At 34.3% G+C, this 19,313-nt stretch overlaps 1 protein-coding gene across 1 annotated transcript in view; it reads right to left on the bottom strand.

The window, feature by feature from the left end:
* The window catches only part of LOC138315654 (kinesin-like protein KIF15), a gene marked incomplete at its 5' end in the record, with an annotated part of 63,050 nt that extends 46,271 nt beyond the window's left edge, over positions 1-16,779 (bottom strand). The window contains 17 exons of the mRNA XM_069256835.1: positions 1,024-1,191; positions 1,517-1,620; positions 2,089-2,302; positions 2,659-2,820; positions 3,089-3,198; positions 3,652-3,763; positions 6,998-7,061; positions 7,546-7,604; positions 9,698-9,832; positions 10,156-10,263; positions 10,808-10,909; positions 11,328-11,507; positions 13,775-13,875; positions 14,200-14,237; positions 14,544-14,620; positions 15,039-15,210; positions 16,751-16,779. Coding sequence (XP_069112936.1) covers positions 1,024-1,191; positions 1,517-1,620; positions 2,089-2,302; positions 2,659-2,820; positions 3,089-3,198; positions 3,652-3,763; positions 6,998-7,061; positions 7,546-7,604; positions 9,698-9,832; positions 10,156-10,263; positions 10,808-10,909; positions 11,328-11,507; positions 13,775-13,875; positions 14,200-14,237; positions 14,544-14,620; positions 15,039-15,210; positions 16,751-16,779 — 1,935 coding nt within the window. The remainder of the gene's footprint in view (positions 1-1,023; positions 1,192-1,516; positions 1,621-2,088; positions 2,303-2,658; positions 2,821-3,088; positions 3,199-3,651; positions 3,764-6,997; positions 7,062-7,545; positions 7,605-9,697; positions 9,833-10,155; positions 10,264-10,807; positions 10,910-11,327; positions 11,508-13,774; positions 13,876-14,199; positions 14,238-14,543; positions 14,621-15,038; positions 15,211-16,750) is intronic.
* Between the last annotated feature and the right edge of the window lie 2,534 nt (positions 16,780-19,313).

Below are 19,313 nucleotides of genomic sequence, written 5' to 3'. Positions count from 1 at the left end.
TGTCTGAAATCACAAGTGTTTGTGCTTTTGAAGAATTTTGAAGAGACTATTTCTGATTTTGAACAGTATTAATTGGCCCAGTCTAATTTTCTTAGCTGGCTTTGGCTAAAACGATCATAGACATTGTGATGCATGACTGAATAGATTAATTGCTACAATTTCACACCTTTATTAAAGTTTGTGTAAACACAAACATAGCTACCTGCATTATACAAGGGTCTGATATGAGTCTTAAGCCCTGAGATGTGATTGAAATTGTGCTAATGGCTATATCTGAAGTAATTTTTGTGAGCTTTTTGACACTTTGGTCCCAGTGCTGAAAACCGGGTTATTTGATGACCCGCCGGGTCAATCAGGTTAGGCTCTCTAAAATGGCTAAAAAACGGGTCAACCTGGAAAAATCGGGTGAGTTGGCAATACTGCTTTTTTTTTGCCTTACATAATCTATAATGGAATATTCAAACATATCTGAGAAAAAAAAAAAAAGAAAAAAAAGAAGAGCTTAGTATGGTTTAGCATCACTACGTTTCACAACCTCTGAATCCCACACCCTGAAATGAATCCTGAAAAATTAGGTGTCTTGAGGTGAAATTGATTTCCTTTAGCTATGTTTAAAGTTTGGTTAGAACTGGATCTATACTTTTTGAGAAATAAGGCTAAACATGAACTTTAAAGTCAAGTCTTATAAATAATTTAGTATCCTTAAGTTTAACAGCCTCTGAATTCCATGGCCTGAAATGAATCCTGCAATAATTAGGTGTGTTGAGGTGATAATGATGTCCATAAGCTATGTTTAAAGTTTGGTAAGGATTGGACTTTAATGTCTGAGACGTCATATCTTTGCATGAGTGATATCATAAAAAAAGTGTATTTCACTCACAAAATAATGATGTCATAATTGATATTAACTATAAGGGAGGTAACTCTGTGACAGGAGTCAGTGTGGTGACCATGGAAACACAGAGTTTATCAACAAGTAAGGAAACAGAAAACTTCTGAAGTTATATTGTTAGGTGTACTGACCTGCACTGTTTGGAAGTGAACATCCCTCTCCAGCTTACTCTTCAACTGTTGGGCCTCCAAAACATTGGTCAATTCTGTGATAGTCTTTTTCTGAGAGGTCACTTCAGATTCCAGCTCCATTTCTCTCTTCTCAGCAGCCTCTTTCTGTTCTGTTAGTGTTTGTTTCAGCTGTAACACAAAACAAGATCTTATATGCCTACAAACCAATTACAGAAGTACTTTATCAAACCCACCCACTTCTGTACCAATGACCACATCTTCAAAAGTTATTTTGATAATCACAATTTATAGTTGATACAATCTAAGAAATATAACATAATTAATGAACTTAAAGAAATTAATGATTTAATAGCAACTGTAAAACTTTGATGCGTTTTTCACCATTTCTGATTGTCCGAGAAATATGCTAAATTTAATCGCACATGAAAATATTTAAAGTTGGTTTACAGTATTTACCTTGACGTTAAGTGATTTTGCATAAAAACCAACTTACTGTCTTGAGTTGAGCCTCCAATGACTTGTTTTTCTCTATTATAGACAGTGTATCTACGGCTATTGAAGTACGTGTTGGTGTCCCCACAGACATCTCTTCTGAATCTGTAATACAATACAATACAAGCCTGTCATTGATGTTTTCTATAATAGCTATTTAGAATGTTATGTTTTACGGAAATTTGCTTATTATAATATCTCCTGTAAAATTTTGTTGAATACCATAACCAACTGAATAAGAATTTATTACAATATATATGATGGAAAGGAGATAAATTTCTGTTTGAGGAATAAGGAGTATTCAAAGTATAGTGGTTTGATCGAGCTATCTGGAATCAACATACATACATTTTATACTAGGGACACAGTCGGGACCATGTGGTCAGTTTCATGAATGGAGGTATTTGAGGAGTTTGAGGGGTTTTTCTGTAGTTTTTTGGAAATGAAGCTGCTAGAGTGCTGAGTTGTTTTCTCATAACAGCAACAATGACCTTGACATTATTCATTTTACAACACTGAAACTCAAATTCTCCATTTCATGGTGAGGGCATAAGAACTCTAAATGAGAATTACCAGCATTGCTTTGTTTAGCCATTAGGTCAAAGTACAATTGCTCTAACTCTGCCATCCGTTGTTGGCTTCCTAAGGCAGCCTCCAGGTTAAGACCACTGGCTCTATATTGATGCAGTTCTGACTTCAGATGCTGGATCTCCAGATCGTACTTGGTTACCACAGGGTTGTGTTCTAGTCTGTACTTTAAGTTGCTTATTTCTGCTTTTAGATCAGTCTGAAATACATACCAAAATCAGTGATATCACATAGTAACAAACCTCCAATACTTCTAAGTATCGCTTTGTGATTAATGGGAGACATCTCTGTTGACTATTGCACACACTGGAGTTTAAGAATTCTAACTTGCACATAATGACTTGAGGTTTTCAATACATGGAACATAATTACAGAATGCATTGTCAATACCATCACCTCTTTTGATACATTTTGCCAATAATGTTATCTATGCATTAATAAAAGGGACAAACTTGATAAAAACAGATACAGGAGTATGTCCTATCAACAGCAAGGGTCCAAGAGTCCAAATGTGTCTGAAGGGACAAGTTGTTTTTTCCTCCTCCTTATACTCACTAGACGTTCTTCTGCATCCTCCCATCCTTCTTTTGATTTGATAGTTTTCTCCAGTCTTGAGATGTGGCTTTCTCGAAACTTAATGATCATTTTTGTTGACTGTAGCATCTTATCCTTTTTATTGCAGAGTTCTTCTAATTTCTGAATTTTCTCTGAAAGTGGCTGAAATGAGTTCATAGTTTTGAGAATGATGAGTCTCATTGCTTTTAAGCAAAATTGATTTTCATTTGTCAGTTTTTATGTTCCTAACATGAATAAATAGTACTTATTTCACAGTCAAATGTTGAAGCCACCATGGCAACTAGATACATGTAAGTAGCACCATACTCAAAAGTCAGTTATATAGCAGACAGAATTGTAAGATTCATAATCATTAACGGGTTATGTGAGGTTCTCTATCTATGTGTTAACAGCACTAGGAGATACTAACCAATTTCTCTCCATCACATTTCTCCCTCAACATCATTGCATTGACAAATCTCTCCTTCCACACAGACGGACCAGATTCTTGACCTTTTGGGCATTGTGGCTGTAAATTACCTGTTTGAATATAAGAAAGACAACAGCTGCTGGTGACTAATGGAAAACACAAGGTGTTATTTTGAGTTTGGTCCACAAACTAAAAAACAGAATAAACAGTGCATGTCAAAAAAGGAAATTAGAGTTAAGTGTCTGAGCATAAAATCAAAGGGATAGATAGACCAGTTTGTTTTTCCACAAACTGTAATTAGAGATCATTACTAGGTTTATTGGTTCAGACTTTTGGCATATATTATATGCCAAAAGCCTGAACCAGTTATATCCAAGTCTGTTTCAAAGACATGAAAGTCTAGATACCATAATTGTTTCTATCTAACTAAGAATATATAGAATTTATTTCACCAAAAATAGGAAATTATAATTTTTGCACTCAGACTGAACTGCTGACCCACTTAAATATATCCCTATAGCATATGACACAGTTAAAATCATAGTAAACAATGCATGTCTTACTTAAAGCAGTGTCTCCTCTTGCTGTCATTAATTTCTGGTTCTCCTCCTTCAGGCGCCGTATCTCTGCTTGTAAAGACATCAGGTTTCCCTGGGTATCTTCATTAACTATGGCCTGTTAATTAAAGTCAATACCCAATTGGTATGATAATCATATGTTGATACAGAAATCCATTTCTCAGTTGCATCAAAATTTTAATGAAGTACAATTTGACCAATACGTCTTTAAAAATTATATATATATATTTTTACATTTTCTCCATTAATACCAATGTCCATCCAACAAACATTTACTCTGCTTTAGGCCAATTTTTTTTAAAATTATTTCAGGGGTTTCAATATGAGGCGGTAGCTGGTACTTTTTGCTGGTTAAACCTGGTTGCGGTACCGCCTGATTTGGGCTAAATTACATAAGATAGCATACACATATACAAATGAAGATAAGTACCCCCTGAAAGTGCAATTGTACCGCCTGTTCTGAAAGATAATAAGACTCCTGTTAATTGGTTCACAGGCCACTTTTTCCAAAAAGAGATGAGGGAGGGAGGCATTTTTTGTTTTGTTTTTTTGTTGTTTTTTGTGTGTGTCATTTTATGGCCTCTAATACCAATGAGTGCAATTTCTTTTTATTTCTGACCCCCAACATATGAAGTGTTGTTTCCACAGTATGATAAACATTCATAGTAATCATTGCCTTGTCCCCAATGTCCGTTTTCGTTTTTCCAATTCTCACAGTTCCCGGACAATTTTTACATTTTTCCGGAAATGACCACGTTTTCGATATTTCGAAAGATCCATCCTTTATGGCCTCATACAATTCAATAAAGGTACAACCATAGGAGTAACCGTTTAAAATGTTCCAGGGTAGGGTAATGGATGATCCCTTTCTAATCTGAAGAGATCAGCATCACTTTCAGACCATGCTGCTCAATCGGAATTCTTCTGATGATACTGATATGCATAACCTCGCACAAACAAATTTCTGAATGCAATGGTAGTAGTGTACAGAAAGACCAAATGGCCATGGATGAGATCTTTACTAAACAGAAAGCCCCTATTTTAATATATGCATAAAAAATTCCAAAATGTACACTGTATATGTCCTAAAATTGGTGAATCCCATCTAGATGCTTCTCATTTGCTTAAAGAAATCCAGCAAAATGGGTTCAAGATAAATGGTTTAGAGGGTATCCAAATATGTGCGTAAGATTGAAATACTCAATACTGTAGTAGCAGAAATTGATACATGTGGCACACGGTAAAATTGCTCAAAAGTTTTATGTCATACCTAAGTCGAAATAGGCTGCTTTCTGCTGACAGTGAGGTTTGGTTTTAAACTGTGTTCAAGAAAAAAAATTATCTAGAGGGGGTGTGATTTTGGGTCAAAAATCCGAATTTGTTGCAATTAAAAAAATATATAAAAAAATGGTATGGTTACCATGGTTTTTACAGGTTTGAAAAATCACAAAAATCACACCAGTCCAAAAATGAACACTGCAAAAAAATAGCAAATATTGTGTAGATTAAATAATATATATATATATACTTTTTTATAGGTGTTATTTAAGGTTAAAAAGCTGTGTGTACATAATTAAAGCCAGCACTTTATTTTACTGAATTTTTCAAATCTACTGTATTCTGCTACCCATGCCACTCCTCCAAGCAGTTACCTAATGCCTTATATTCAAGCGTTTAAAAGAGCAGAGATAAGGAGATTCTAATTGAAATGTACAGGCAGATTTAATGCGGCATTACTTTTTCCAGATTTTTTTTATAGATAGCGGAAGAGCTTGCAAACAATTTTATTTTATCATTTTTGTGGGGTTGCAAGTTCAAATGTGCATGGGCCTGAGAACCAATTTATTAAATTTTTTTGGCCTTACTAAAGCAATAATCAATATCAGTAGTAATGGAAAAGAGTACAATAATACAGTACAGAAGCCTTTATCCCCCTCCGCCATTTTTTTATCCATGTAATTTAAAAAATGATGTAAGTCATATCCAACACTGATTACATACTCTTTACTGTCTGTAATACGAGTACCTCTCAACCATATGTATATATTATTTAGTATTTCTAGCTCTTGGGTCGCTCCACACGGACCTGGCACGAAAATTTCTAACCAATAGTATACATATATATATTATAGTATCAAGGGTATGAACACGGCGGTCAAGAAAAACAATTTTTTTTTTTAAAACCGTGATTATTTTAATAAATGGGTTCTATACAACATTGACGGATATCTTACCTTAAAGTGAAATAATTTATCTTTCCATTGAGTGCTTGATGAACAAAATTGGCCAAGTATTGACGAAGTTATAGCTTGATGAATCGGGAAATTTACGAAAAATATGCTAGGTAGACATTTCCTTGTCGGTCGAAATGTCGTTTTGGCTCTAATGGGCACCTCAAAAACCAAGCCAAAATCACAAAATCTATGCTTGTGGTGGTAAACAGTACCCATAACTGTGTTCATCCACAATCTCCTTTGGAGGGGTCATGACCCGTACTTTGTAGAAACTCCATTTAAACATCGTGTAGCTCACTTACTTTAACCGTCACCGCCATGTTCATTTGTTCTTCGGAACGCTTCTCGAGTTTACACACAAGCACAACATAACATAATTTGCATAATGTAGTCACGATATGTAAAGTCGAGAAGCGTTCCGAGAGAAAAATGAACATGGCGGTGACGGTTAAAGTAAGTGAGCTACACGATATTTAAATAGAGTTTCTACAAAGTACGGGTCATGGCACCTCCAAAGGAGATTGTGGATGAACACAGTTTTGGGTACTGTTTACTACAACAAGCGTAGATTTTGTGATTTTGGCTTGCTTTTTGAGGTGCCCATTAGAGCCAAAACGACATTTCGACCAGACAGGGAAATGTCTACCTAGCATATTTTTCGTAAATTTCCCGATTCATCAAGCCATAACTTCGTCAATACTTGGCCAATTTTGTTCATCAAGCACTCAATGGAAAGATAAATTATTTCTCTTTAAGGTAAGATATCCGTCAATGTTGTATAGAACCCATTTATTAAAATGATCACAGTATTTAAAAAATAGGTCCGTTTTTCTCAACCTCCGAGTTTATACCCTTGATACTATAATATATATATGTATACTATTGGTTAAAAATTTTCGTACCAGGTCCCTGTGGGTCGCTGTGGCTGAGAATGAAAGTCTTTGACATTCTGCCACAAGTTTATGGGCAGCTATGGCAGAGGATGAAAGGGTTTAATATTTTATGTTACGGCAGTGATATAAAAGTTTTTGATTTTATCACTAATTCTAGGGCCAGTGCAGCCAACAAGCGTTGGACATTCTATCACTCACTCTTACCTTGTTCTTGATCATTTTTGCTTGTCTAGCAAACTGTAGTGTTGATAGAGTCTCGCCAAAATGTCTCAAAAGAAACAAGATACAAAGTCATTATTAGGATTCTGAAATTATTTTCATGAGTGTTATTTTCGAGGAATATCTGTATTGATATTACTGGCTTTTTACAAGGAAGCATTAAATGATTTGAACATGAAGTTTAAATTCAAAATAGAAACTAATCAATCTCGGGTGTCTGATCAGATATCAGTATTAAACAAATAATTTGTTATGTTGTTTTAAATCATTCGAAAACAATTACATATCATACTCTAGTCAAGAATTGAAAGATATCCTTCATGAACTTAAAGAGAAATTAAAATAACAAAAAAAAAACTATTAAAACTGAAATAGCTTATTTTATAAACAGTTTAGCATGGACACAAGCTTGGTCTGTCAAATATACCAGTGCTTTTCTAGAATCACTGTAAAAGAAATAGATAGACTTAAGCGTTTTTAGGCTATAAATAATTTCTTAATTCCCACCATATTTTGTTACCCCTTCTAGTTACCTGGAGTCAGGATGAACACAAGCTATAATACTTGTTTTTGCGTTTCCTCCCAGCGAATCCTGAAATGGTTAAGAACACACAGGTCACAGAAGATTAAATAATGTCCATCTTTACACAAGGTTCAAATGATGAACAGAGGTAATTCTTAGTCAAGCTGTTCAACTGCATCAATCAACTTCTAAAAAGTTTTGCATTTGATGTACGGTGGAACTTGGTTAATATGAACTCGAAGGGACCAAGATAAAACTTCGAGTTAAACGAGTGTTCAAATTAAGCGAGTTCTCATGTCTACTGACGATATCTTTACTTGGTATATCTAGATTAGTTCCATGTCGTAAAATGATGTGAACAAGAGAGATGTCAAAATCGCCGATGGTAGTTGCAAAATTATAAAAATAAAACCCAGATATATATTTTGAAATGCTGATCTACAGCACATTTATGAAAAAGAAAATCGGCATTTTCGGCGAACTAGTTATCCAAAAAATCTCATTTCGAGTTATAAGAACATTTTATGTATGATTTATGTCATTCGGACCCAAAATTTACTTCATATTATCCGAGTTCTTCAAGTTTACCGAAATTCGAATTATCCGAGTTCTTTAAACAAAGATAAAGAGGGAATTCGGCCGGTACCAGCAAAGTACTTCGTATTAAGCAGGGTTGTCAAATTATCCGAGTTCGTATCAACCAAGTTCCACTGTATATGCATGGCATAAAAGAATAAACTAATGAATCAGAATATCTATGAGAAACAGCTGAAAACAAAATTCTTTTTAATTAGCTCTGAAGCATTGTAAAGAAAACATTTTAAAATAGAGAGAAAAAATGAGTGACACATTGGAAGAACAGTACCCCAAACTCAGGAATTTCATTCTTAGAAATCTTCTGTTGTATATTCATTACAGTTAAACCTGGTATATTAGGAATCATACACATATGTATACCTTCCTGAAGAGATTTACAAAGTTTTCGGACCCAGGGACTGTCTTCCAATGCAAAAGCCTCACTATATTAAAATCATTTTGTTCATATACTGCATCGTAGTAAAATTTCACGGGTGTAAACATTTGCAATCTACTGTTTGGAACTTTTTCACATGACCTTTTATCCTGTGAATCATATTTATAGCTTTTGAAATTGTCATTCATACAAAAGGCTCTAATATGTAAAAACATGATTTTGATTTTCACAAAACATTAAACTTTGTGAATTTGGATGAATCCGTGAAGAATATTAGTCACTATACAGTACAGACGATTCCAACCAGACGTTAAACACTCACGCTGACAAAACACTGACATTAGTCGGGGAGACAAAGCCTATAGTACTAGGCCGAATCACACCGACAGAACACTGACGTTAGTCGGAGAGATAAAGCCTATAGTACTAGGCCAAATCACACTGAAAGAACACTGACATTAGTCGGGGAGACAAAGCCTATAGTACTAGGCCGAATCACACCGACAGAACACTGACATTAGTCGGGGAGACAAAGCCTATAGTACTAGTCCGAATCCCACAGACAGAACACTGACATTAGTCGGAGAGATAAAGCCTATAGTACTAGTCCGAATCCCACCGACAGAACACTGACATTAGTCGGGGAGACAAAGCCTATAGTACTAGGCCGAATCACACCGACAGAACACTGACATTAGTCGGAGAGATAAAGCCTATAGTACTAGGCCGAATCACACTGACAGAACACTGACATTAGTCGGGGAGACAAAGACTATAGTACTAGGCCAAATCACACCGACAGAAACTGACATTAGTCGGGGAGACAAAGACTATAGTACTAGGCAGACTCACGTCGACAGAACACTTAGATTTGACGAGGAGACAAAGCCTATAGTACTAGGCCTAATCACACCGACAGAACACTGACATTAGACTTGGAGATAAAGCCTATAGTACTAGGCTTAATCACACCGACAGAAACTGACATTAGTCTGGGAGACAAAGACTATAGTACTAGGCAGACTCATGCCGACAGAACACTGAAATTAGTCGGGGAGACAAAGCCTATAGTACTAGGCAGACTCACACCGTGAGAACACCGACATTAGTCGGGGAGATAAAGCCTAGAGTACTAGGCCTAATCACACAGGCCATAAACAATTAACTAACTAACCCCTCAACAACTCACCCTAAGTAAGAAGGTAAGTTTGGATTCACGGTATGGTATATGCTTCCCTTTATCAGAAGATCTAGACGGTCTGTCCACCAAAGCCATGATACATTTCCCCAACACTGACAAAGATTTGTTGATACTGCCAGCTTCCTGTAATTAAAAATAAACAAACTAGTTCCCATAACAAAAACCTGACAAACAATTACTGGAAATAAGGAATCATTGTCAATTCATCAATCAATGTTTAACGATTTGCTAAATATTGTCTTTGTAAATCTACATAATTATGTCTGTTTTATTAGTAGTATATGCCTTTCAGATTTCTAATTTTGATACTGTAGTGTAATAGATTCAAATTTCAACAGTTTTTTGTCGCAAATCTATTTGATAGATTTCGAAAATACAGTTAGATTTAACACTTGATTATGATAATGCACTCAAAATCTCTGTGCATTTCTGTTTTAAGTATTCACCTTTAATCTCAGGCCAGCTGCCTTTGAATCTCTCTGACGTTCACTACCGGCCAAATCGACCAGGTTTAACTGGGATTCTTTCAGCTTCTGCACACCAGACTTCTTTTCCTATAAAGTTAAAAGCATTTCAGTTTGATATTGATTTGTATACGATTGTTTTCTGTTAAAACATAGTTTGAACAGCAAATCAGACGAGGAACTTCATAGTCACATTTGTACAAAATAAGTGTTAATCTAAGTATAAACATGTGGCACTGAAATCGTTATCATGACGCCACAACAGAGATGTCGACGTTGCATATTGATTTAGAAAAAAAGAATCCATTGGAAAATCAATGGAATCTTAGCTTTAAACAGATTTTATAATATCAATTATTCTGAAAAATTAATAAAAGTTTTGATGTTACTATTTTTTAATTTCATAGGGGTATGTTTGCAAAAAAAAAATGTCTTTCATACTCCGATGAAGTTAAAAAATAGTGACATCAATGCTTAAATAAATATCAAATATCAAATATCGAGTATGAAATCATTCTGATTTAATTGCTACTTTTGTTTTAATTCCTCTGAAATGTACACAACAGTCATCATAACAAAAGCCGTTATATTTGACAAAGGGAGGTAAGTAGGTAATATTGCATTTCTGACTTACTTTAGATTCAATAAAAATTGTAAATACAGCATGACTCCTTGAGCTCTCTCGGTTCATTGAGGTTGAAGCTACTCGTCTGTTTATCCATCCATCATTCAACACCTTGTACAGAACACCGTGATTGATAAAAAATTCAGATGTGCCATGCATTCAATAATGTTAGTAAAATATTGCAGATATCATTTATTCATTTTCAAACAAAAAAGAGAGCACAATAATCATTTTTATACTTAAAAAAAATGCCAGATTCACTACAAAAAGTCTTTCAAGTGGGTTAGTCAGATTTAGGCAACCAATATTTTATCTTATGCCCAAATGGCCTATATAAGAATTCAAACAGAAGTGAAGACAGAAAAACCAGTTGAAAAATTAATTCTTGGTTTGAAAAAAAAATCATGATAAGATTACTGATAAAGGATATGCAAGTTAACACTAAATATTAACCAAATTGTAAAAATATTACCAAGGAAATTCATATAATTAAATCCTTCACTTTTAGGACCAATACTGTTTTCCTCACCTGGTAAGCCTCACTAGCACTTGTAACGGATTTCTCTGCCAAACCTTCTACATAAACCCCTTTTTTCATACTCTCTCTTAATGAGAGACTCATGGTTGAGGGGTCGAGCAGGTCATAAACATGTTCATGATAAATTTCCAAAAATGTGCATTTTGTGAGGAACTCCTTCCCATTGCCATGCTGAAATTTTGTCAAACAATATGTTTTCATGTCAAAAAGACTTAATCACACAGACTAAAACAAATTTTAAACAAGGGCCCAATGCGCCCGAATCGCTCACCTGCTATCTGGTAATCCTGGTTCATACTTAACAAATAGGAGAGTGAATAAGAATTTATATCATGCCTGAGCAGGTCAGGGGCTCTACGCCTTACGGTTATTAAGAAGAAGTCGTTTGAAGATTAAGTCTATTTGACCCCTGTGACTTTGAACAAATTTGGTAGCCCTTTAACCCCTGAGTATGTCACAGGACCAATATCAGGTCTCTAGGCCTCTTCGTTATTAAGAATAAGTTGTTTAAAGATTTTAGCCTATTCGACCCCTGTGACCTTAAATGACCAAAGTCATACATGTGTACAAATTTACTAGTTCTTCATCCAGCATGTCACAGGTCCAATATTCGGTCTCTAGATCTCTTCGGTATTAAGAAGTCATTTACAGATTTTAGCCTATGTGAGCCCTGTGACCTTTAATGAAGGTCAAGACAAGATCATTCATTTAACACACTCGGTAGCCCTTCATCCCAGCATGCCACAGGCCTTATATCAGGTCTCTAAGCCTCTTGATTACTAAGAAGTCATTTAAAGATTTCAGCCTATTTGACCCCTGTAACCTTGAATGAAGGTCAAGGTCATTCATTTGAACAAACTTGATAGCCCTTATCCCAGCATATCACCGGTCCGGCCCAATATCAGGTTTATAGGCCTCTTGGTTGTTAAGAAGTCATTAACAAAAAATCAGCTTATATGACCCATGTGACCTTAAATGAAGGTCAAGGTCATCAATTTGAACAAAATTTGTAGCTCTTAATCCCAGCATGTCACAGGCCTTATATCAGGTCTCTACACCTCTTGATTACTACGAAGTCATTTAAAGATTTCAGCTTATTTGACCCCTGTAACCTTGAATGAAGGTCAAGGTCATTCATTTGAACAAACTTGATAGCCCTTATCCCAGCATATCACCGGTCCTGCCCAATATCAGGTTTATAGGCCTCTTGGTTGTTAAGAAGTCATTAACAAAAAATCAGCTTATATGACCCATGTGACCTTAAAAGAAGGTCAAGGTCATCAATTTGAACAAAATTTGTAGCTCTTAATCCCAGCATGTCACAGGCCTTATATCAGGTCTCTACACCTCTTGATTACTACGAAGTCATTTAAATATTTTAGCCTATTTGACCCTTGTGACCTTGAATGAAGGTCAAAGTCATTCATTTGCTGCATGCTATAAGTCAAATTTCAGGACTCTAGGTCTTACAAGTTTTGGAGAAGAACTTGTTTAAATGGAAAAGTTGAAGCCGGACAGAGAGATGGACGGAGATGGACGACACACCATGGCATAAGCTCACTTGCCCTTCGAGCAGGTGAGCTAAAAGATATTAATTTTTCAATATAAAATGTTCTTGTTGATTCTGATTTGTAAAGATGGAAATTATTCTTATAATTAGCCTTATAATCAACTAAAATACATATTGTAAACAATTTGATTAAAATACAGACCCTTATTACCACTCCGTTAAATAGAGGATATGAGAATATTCCATAAAGGGTCATGTTCGGATGACCTTTTTACCATGTGTACTTCAGATCACATACATTTCCTACACATTGCTACATCCACTGATAACGCCATTTAAACCTAATATACATATACTGTACATTTAGCTTTGTTGTGCTCTTTGGGCGAGATGATACATGCACACGAAAATAATTTGGAGAGCTTTTTCAAACTATTTTGTCCCCAGTCAAGATTCTAGCAGTGCCAATTTGATTTGCCATTTCCAAAGGTCATCTGGACGTGACCCCTAATGGGATATCGATGTTGTCAGATCCTCTTATCAAACGTAGTGATAATAAGGATCTGTATTTTAATCAGATTGTATTGTAAACAAACTAATTTTAACAGTATATATGTCCAGCAAAATTTCCACATTTTACAAATTCTCATCATCCGCAAATTAATGGTACATATGAAAATAACTCACACGAAAATCACTTAGTTTGCAGTATGACTGTGTCAAGTGAGACTGTTAACCTTATCATTATGCTCTAGCAACCCACAACATGTGTATAGCACATGATCTTGCAATATCTATAGAAAATTTAAACTTGTAAAGGAAAAGTCCAAAAATTATAGAATGGTACTGAGATTGATATACAAATGTTTTATCAATTATCAAAACAAGCAGAAGTCTGAGATTCAAATGTCTTTTAAAAATCAATTACCAGCTCTTTTTCTCTTGTAATAAGGTTAAATAGATATTCAAAACTTCGGGGTATAATGCCTCTTTTCTTGTGTTGGAAGTTATCAGCATCTTCACTGGGACCTAAAAAGAGACAAGATATTGAATAGATCTTTAGATTTTGATGGTATTTTTTACATCCTACTAACAGCCTGGCTCATTTACGGATGTGCTAGGTTAGGGAGGGGAAAAACACCATTACCTGGCAATTGTGGTCATACATGGGATTAAAACTTACAACTTAGAGGTGAAGGGCTACTATCACTTAGTCACTATGGCCATGATCTAGATATGTAATAGCTATGTAAGTAATATTTTTGGCAAACTTAAAAAGACATAGAAACAGAAGCTTGACTCAGTAAAATTTCTAAAATATGACAATTTAAATACTTATATAGTATTACTTACCCAGCATGGTAAAGGTTTTACCAGATCCTGTCTGACCACTGAAGACAAAAAAATAATGCAAATTTATACATTTAATACATCTAAAATTTGTATCAATATAGCAATTATACTTAATATTCAATCTTATCCCTGTTCTCTTCACCGGTGATGATAGAACTAAGCACCTTCATGTAATGTTTTCTCCAATATACTTTTAAAGATTAACAGGCTGTAACAGGAGAACTTACATTGTCCATATAAGGTTTAACCCAGATAATTTGCCAACTGTAGAGGAACACTTGTAGCTGTGCCATTTGGTCACTCACTAATAAGTAGGACCTAGTTCATTATTAGTATATACTTACTAAGCGAAAATGGTTCCATTATATCCGGAGACACAGCTCTCTATCAGTGATTTGGCTACAGCTGAAAACAGAGCTTCCTGGAAATCAGATGTAATTATCATTACTGCCAGGAACCCATGACAAATTACAGTAAAATTCATCAAGGTTTTTCCCCCATGAACTACTAGTTAATTATTTTTTCATCAAACAAATTACAAAAGACAGATTGTAGTAACCAAATTAATTATTAGCAAAATATCATACAACAGATAATGTACTTAATCACTATAGTGCAGGAGTCTGAGAGGCGGTACAAATTGCAATTTCAGGGGGTACTTTTCAATACCAACTGTATGCTATCTAATGTAATTTAGCCCAAATCAGGCAAGACCACGGCCAGGTTAAACGGGCAAAAAGTACCGGGTACTGCCCGATATTGAAACCCCTGTTAGTGCAATATAAAAAAACAGAACAAAAATTGTAACATGGTGATGGGCTAAAAATACAATTACTTACCTGTTGTGCATGGATGTTTAGCACTTCATCAAATGTAAAGACTTTATCTTGAGGCTTTGTATGCACTATAATAGCACGCCCACTTTGATCCACGTCAACACTCTGTGGGTTACCAGAGTCCATCTGATCGGAAGGACGTATTCGGACAAATACCTTAATGGCATCTCCATCACTGTATAAATGAAGAAATTAAAAACCAATATTTCTTTTTCTCTAATTTACACTTTTCCAAGTACCACTTATTTATATCATATTGGAGTTTATTTAAGCCCATAGAATGCCTCTTTCAGAATCTTAATTATTTTTTTTATTTATTTATTTTTCACCTTTGTATTTATTCCTTTAACTCTTCTTTTTCTTGGTGCCACAAATCCATCGATGACGATGATTACATTGTGTGGATTGGCAGGGGCGTGTTTGTGAAAAAGAGTGAAGTTGTTATATACAGTGATTGTGAAGGTGCAGGTTATTATTTTTTTTTTTATTAGTTTATAGTTATAAGATAAAAAAATGATAGAGTTTAGGAAATCAGGGATCAATCTAGGTTTTGGGGGAAACTACCCTTTTTTAAAATAGGGGAAAAGTTTGGCGAAATATAGGGTAATTTCAATCTTCTTATTTTGGTCCAAAATTATATTCGTTTTGACAAAAAAAGTACTGTAAAACAACCAATTTTATTTTTAGATTTACTAAAGCAAGATTTTAAGCTCAATAATGAAAAATTTGTGTTTATCATAAAATATGCAGAGGGTGTATGATAAATATGAAGAAATTTGCAAACAAAAGTCTTAAAAAATTAATGAAAAATAAGTCACAGGGGAAATTGTGTTACAAAAATGGTCATTTTTTAACTTCAAATGGGGAATTTTAAAATCTTTTGGGGAATTTTAGGCCAGAGGGGAATATATTCCTTGAGGGGAAATTTACCCATAAACGGTAATAAATCAGAGCTAGATTGATCCCTAGAAGTGGAGTTTAGGTCTTCAAGTTCTGTTTTTAGGATATGTGACTTGAAGACCTCTAGTGTAGTGCTTTGTACTGTAGCCACGGGGAGGATGTTCTATTGTTTAATTGTGTGTGGGAAAAATGAATGTTTGAATATGTCCTTGGTGGCAGTTATGTGTCTATATGTGAATGGGTGTGATTGTCTGTAGTCTGTCAGATGTCATCAATGAATTTGACTATATATAGTCTTGTAACATGATGGTGTTTGCTTTTATAAAATATTAAGCGTGTTCTTGTTAGATGTGTGTTTGTAGTGAGGTTCAGTTGAGGTTTTCCCGTCATGTCATGCACAGAACTTGTGTTGTGGTTTTGGTAACAGCACAGGATATTTTTCTACTAATACATGTATACCAATTTTGCACATGACCCCTCACTTCATCTAGCAATAGCAGCTAGCACTCCTGACCATGATTCAAATATACAACTACTTATTAGTAACAGGTGGCTGGGATAGTTTTCCAATGATGTATGTCAGAGGGTGAAAAGTAGGTCACAGTGACCTACTTTAGATATGTTACATTCACATTAATCCCCTTGACTATAGATAATAATTATCATTGTGAACCAATTTAAATATGACATGTGACAAGTCATGAGGAAATTCATATTTTAAAACAAGGACATAAAGTTTGCAAAAGGATATCTACTTTGTTCAGAACTTTAGACCTTGCATAGATGAATTAATCTTTGTAAAGATCCAATCTTACCTTCCAGTAGTTTCTGTTGCACCTTCTGAAAAATACAATAAGTGTTTATTGATATGCCAGAGCAGGTGATAAAATTAAATCAAAAGAGAAATTATATCAGTTCCCTCAACTTAAATTTCAAGTCAGCAACCTCTGCATCTTTCCCGCTTGTTCACACAGTCACACTCGCTCGTTTTGATTTGATCTAGGCCTGAACAACCGTAAGATCACTCATCATCAAGGTCGCAAATGTGTGGATTTAGATGAATTTTCGTATGCATGATAATGTTGGAAAATGAAGCTGCTGTCATTGATTTTGAAATTTGTATTTGGTCAGAGATTTATTAAATTGTAGAGAATCTAAACTGGGTCAATCATCGGTAATGAGAATGCTTAACCATGGCCAGTAGAGCATCGAATCCTGCTACATTTTCTCATTGACTGTGGCCCTGCAGGTAGGGCGTTAAGAATTGTACCTGCTGCACTCAGAAAATAATATTACTTAGTAATAAGAAATTACTTGTAATTACTAGGTGATTACTTAAGTTTTACTTAAAGTAGTCAAAATTACTTATGACAAGTGAATCATTTACTAGGAAATTTACTTAGTAAAGATTTAAGTAAAAACCAAGTACATATTTTACTTATTATATAGAGATATTTTTACTTATGGTTTTACAAGAATAATTGTTTTACTGCAAATTACTTAAATGGTCATTTCATGTTTCAAGAAATTCACCAAGTAAAATGATTACTAAAATTCATTTGAAATTAAAGTCAAGGTACATAAATTACAAAATATCTTCCTCATATAGAATAATAGAAAAGAAAAACAACAATTTAAGTGTTAGATTTTCTACAGCACATTCATTACATATGATATAGGTCACAGTATATTAAGTTATGATGAAAAAATAAATGCACTCGGAAAATACAGTATACTTAGAAATCATTTATTCTAAACTAAAATCGAGATGTAATTTTACCGGCAAATGACTAAGAATTATCTAAAAATATATAAATATTTAAATTGGTTTCCAAATAAACATTATTTCCTTATTTTTATATATATGAAAGCTACTAATTAAGTCAAGCTCCAATGTGTTACCAGTATGATGCTGGCATAACTATATCTAGATATCTTATCTGTAGATCTAGATATATTGGCCCCCAGTGGATGGACCCAGCTGGGCACTGGCCATGGACTAGGGCGGTCAAGCGAAAGGATTCTGATCAGTGAGTCATCATGGGGCCAGCCATAGGGTATACCTGGTAGCTTTATATTTCAAAAAGTGTTATTTACTTCTTAAATCTATTTTTTGGAACACGATCACTAGTCACTAGGCTCATCTAATAATGTTAACATGTCTGTAATATAGTTGTTTTCAATCAGATATGACAAACGAAAAACAGAATAATTTTTTATTAATATGGCAGTTAGAGTGAAAATCCTAGCGTGTGCCCCAATTTTTCCATTTACCAACGGAAATCTTACTCTCTAGCACTTTTGAAAGAGAATGTTGTGGTTGGAGGAATACAATTTTCTTCTCTGTGGTGTTGTGTTAAATATCCATACCAAAGTCTTCAAAAAATGGAACCATCTTGTGTTATTTTGGATTTCATGGTTCAGTTATTTGCAGCTATAAATATAAGAGCATTTCTGGATGTATCAACCCAGAAACATAAATACATATATGTTTCTGATTAACCAGATCCAGATGAAGATTTCAACTTTGGGAGCAACATCCATACAGGTAAGTTTTAGACTTATAGTAACATTCGGAGTGAATGTTATTGCAATATCATTGCTAGTAAAAATCCTTCTCGAGCATCAATATTACTATAATTTAAATACATGTGTCAATACAGTGCAAAAAACAAAATGTGTTTGAAAACTCGGTCAGAGATACATGTACCGATTTATACATATTATTATGCATCCTTTTTATGCTTGTTTTACTTCAACCTGTGATTATGTAGAACTGTTAAATTTATAATAATGATGCAGCTAAAAACCTTTTTTTCTTCTTCTATATTTCAGATAATGTATAGTGAATACAGTTAACTTCAACAAACTCATCAAAGAAAAGAAGGATCAGGTTATGCTATGAGGAAATCTTTAATGAGCGAGGGTATCATGGAAAAACCAGGAAAATGTTACGGTCAATAAACGTTGTATTAATGTTCGATATCTTTGACTGGTGATTTTTTTATAAATGAATTACCACAACACAAGTAAATAAATTACCACAAAACAAGTAATTGAAATACTTGCTTTTAAGTAAATCTTTTACTTATACAGGAAGTACAAATCTTACTATCAATTACTTGCAATAAGTAAATTTATTACTGATAAAGAGTAATTTGTTTACTTATGAATTACCTACAAATTTAAAAAGTATTACTTGAATTTTCCATATATAAAACAAATACTAAATTGATAATCCATTTTACTTATATCTTGAAGTTCTACCAAGTAATTATTTTACCAACATTTACTAGAAAATTACTTGAAATCCAATTACTTGAAATTATTGCAAATTACTAACAATTACTTACCCATTGAATAAATGAATTACTTAAA

The sequence above is a fragment of the Argopecten irradians genome, chromosome 2 (genome assembly GCF_041381155.1).
Source record: "Argopecten irradians isolate NY chromosome 2, Ai_NY, whole genome shotgun sequence".
Classification (NCBI taxonomy): Eukaryota; Metazoa; Mollusca; class Bivalvia; order Pectinida; family Pectinidae; genus Argopecten; species Argopecten irradians.
This window is presented reverse-complemented; position numbering and strand designations above follow the sequence as displayed.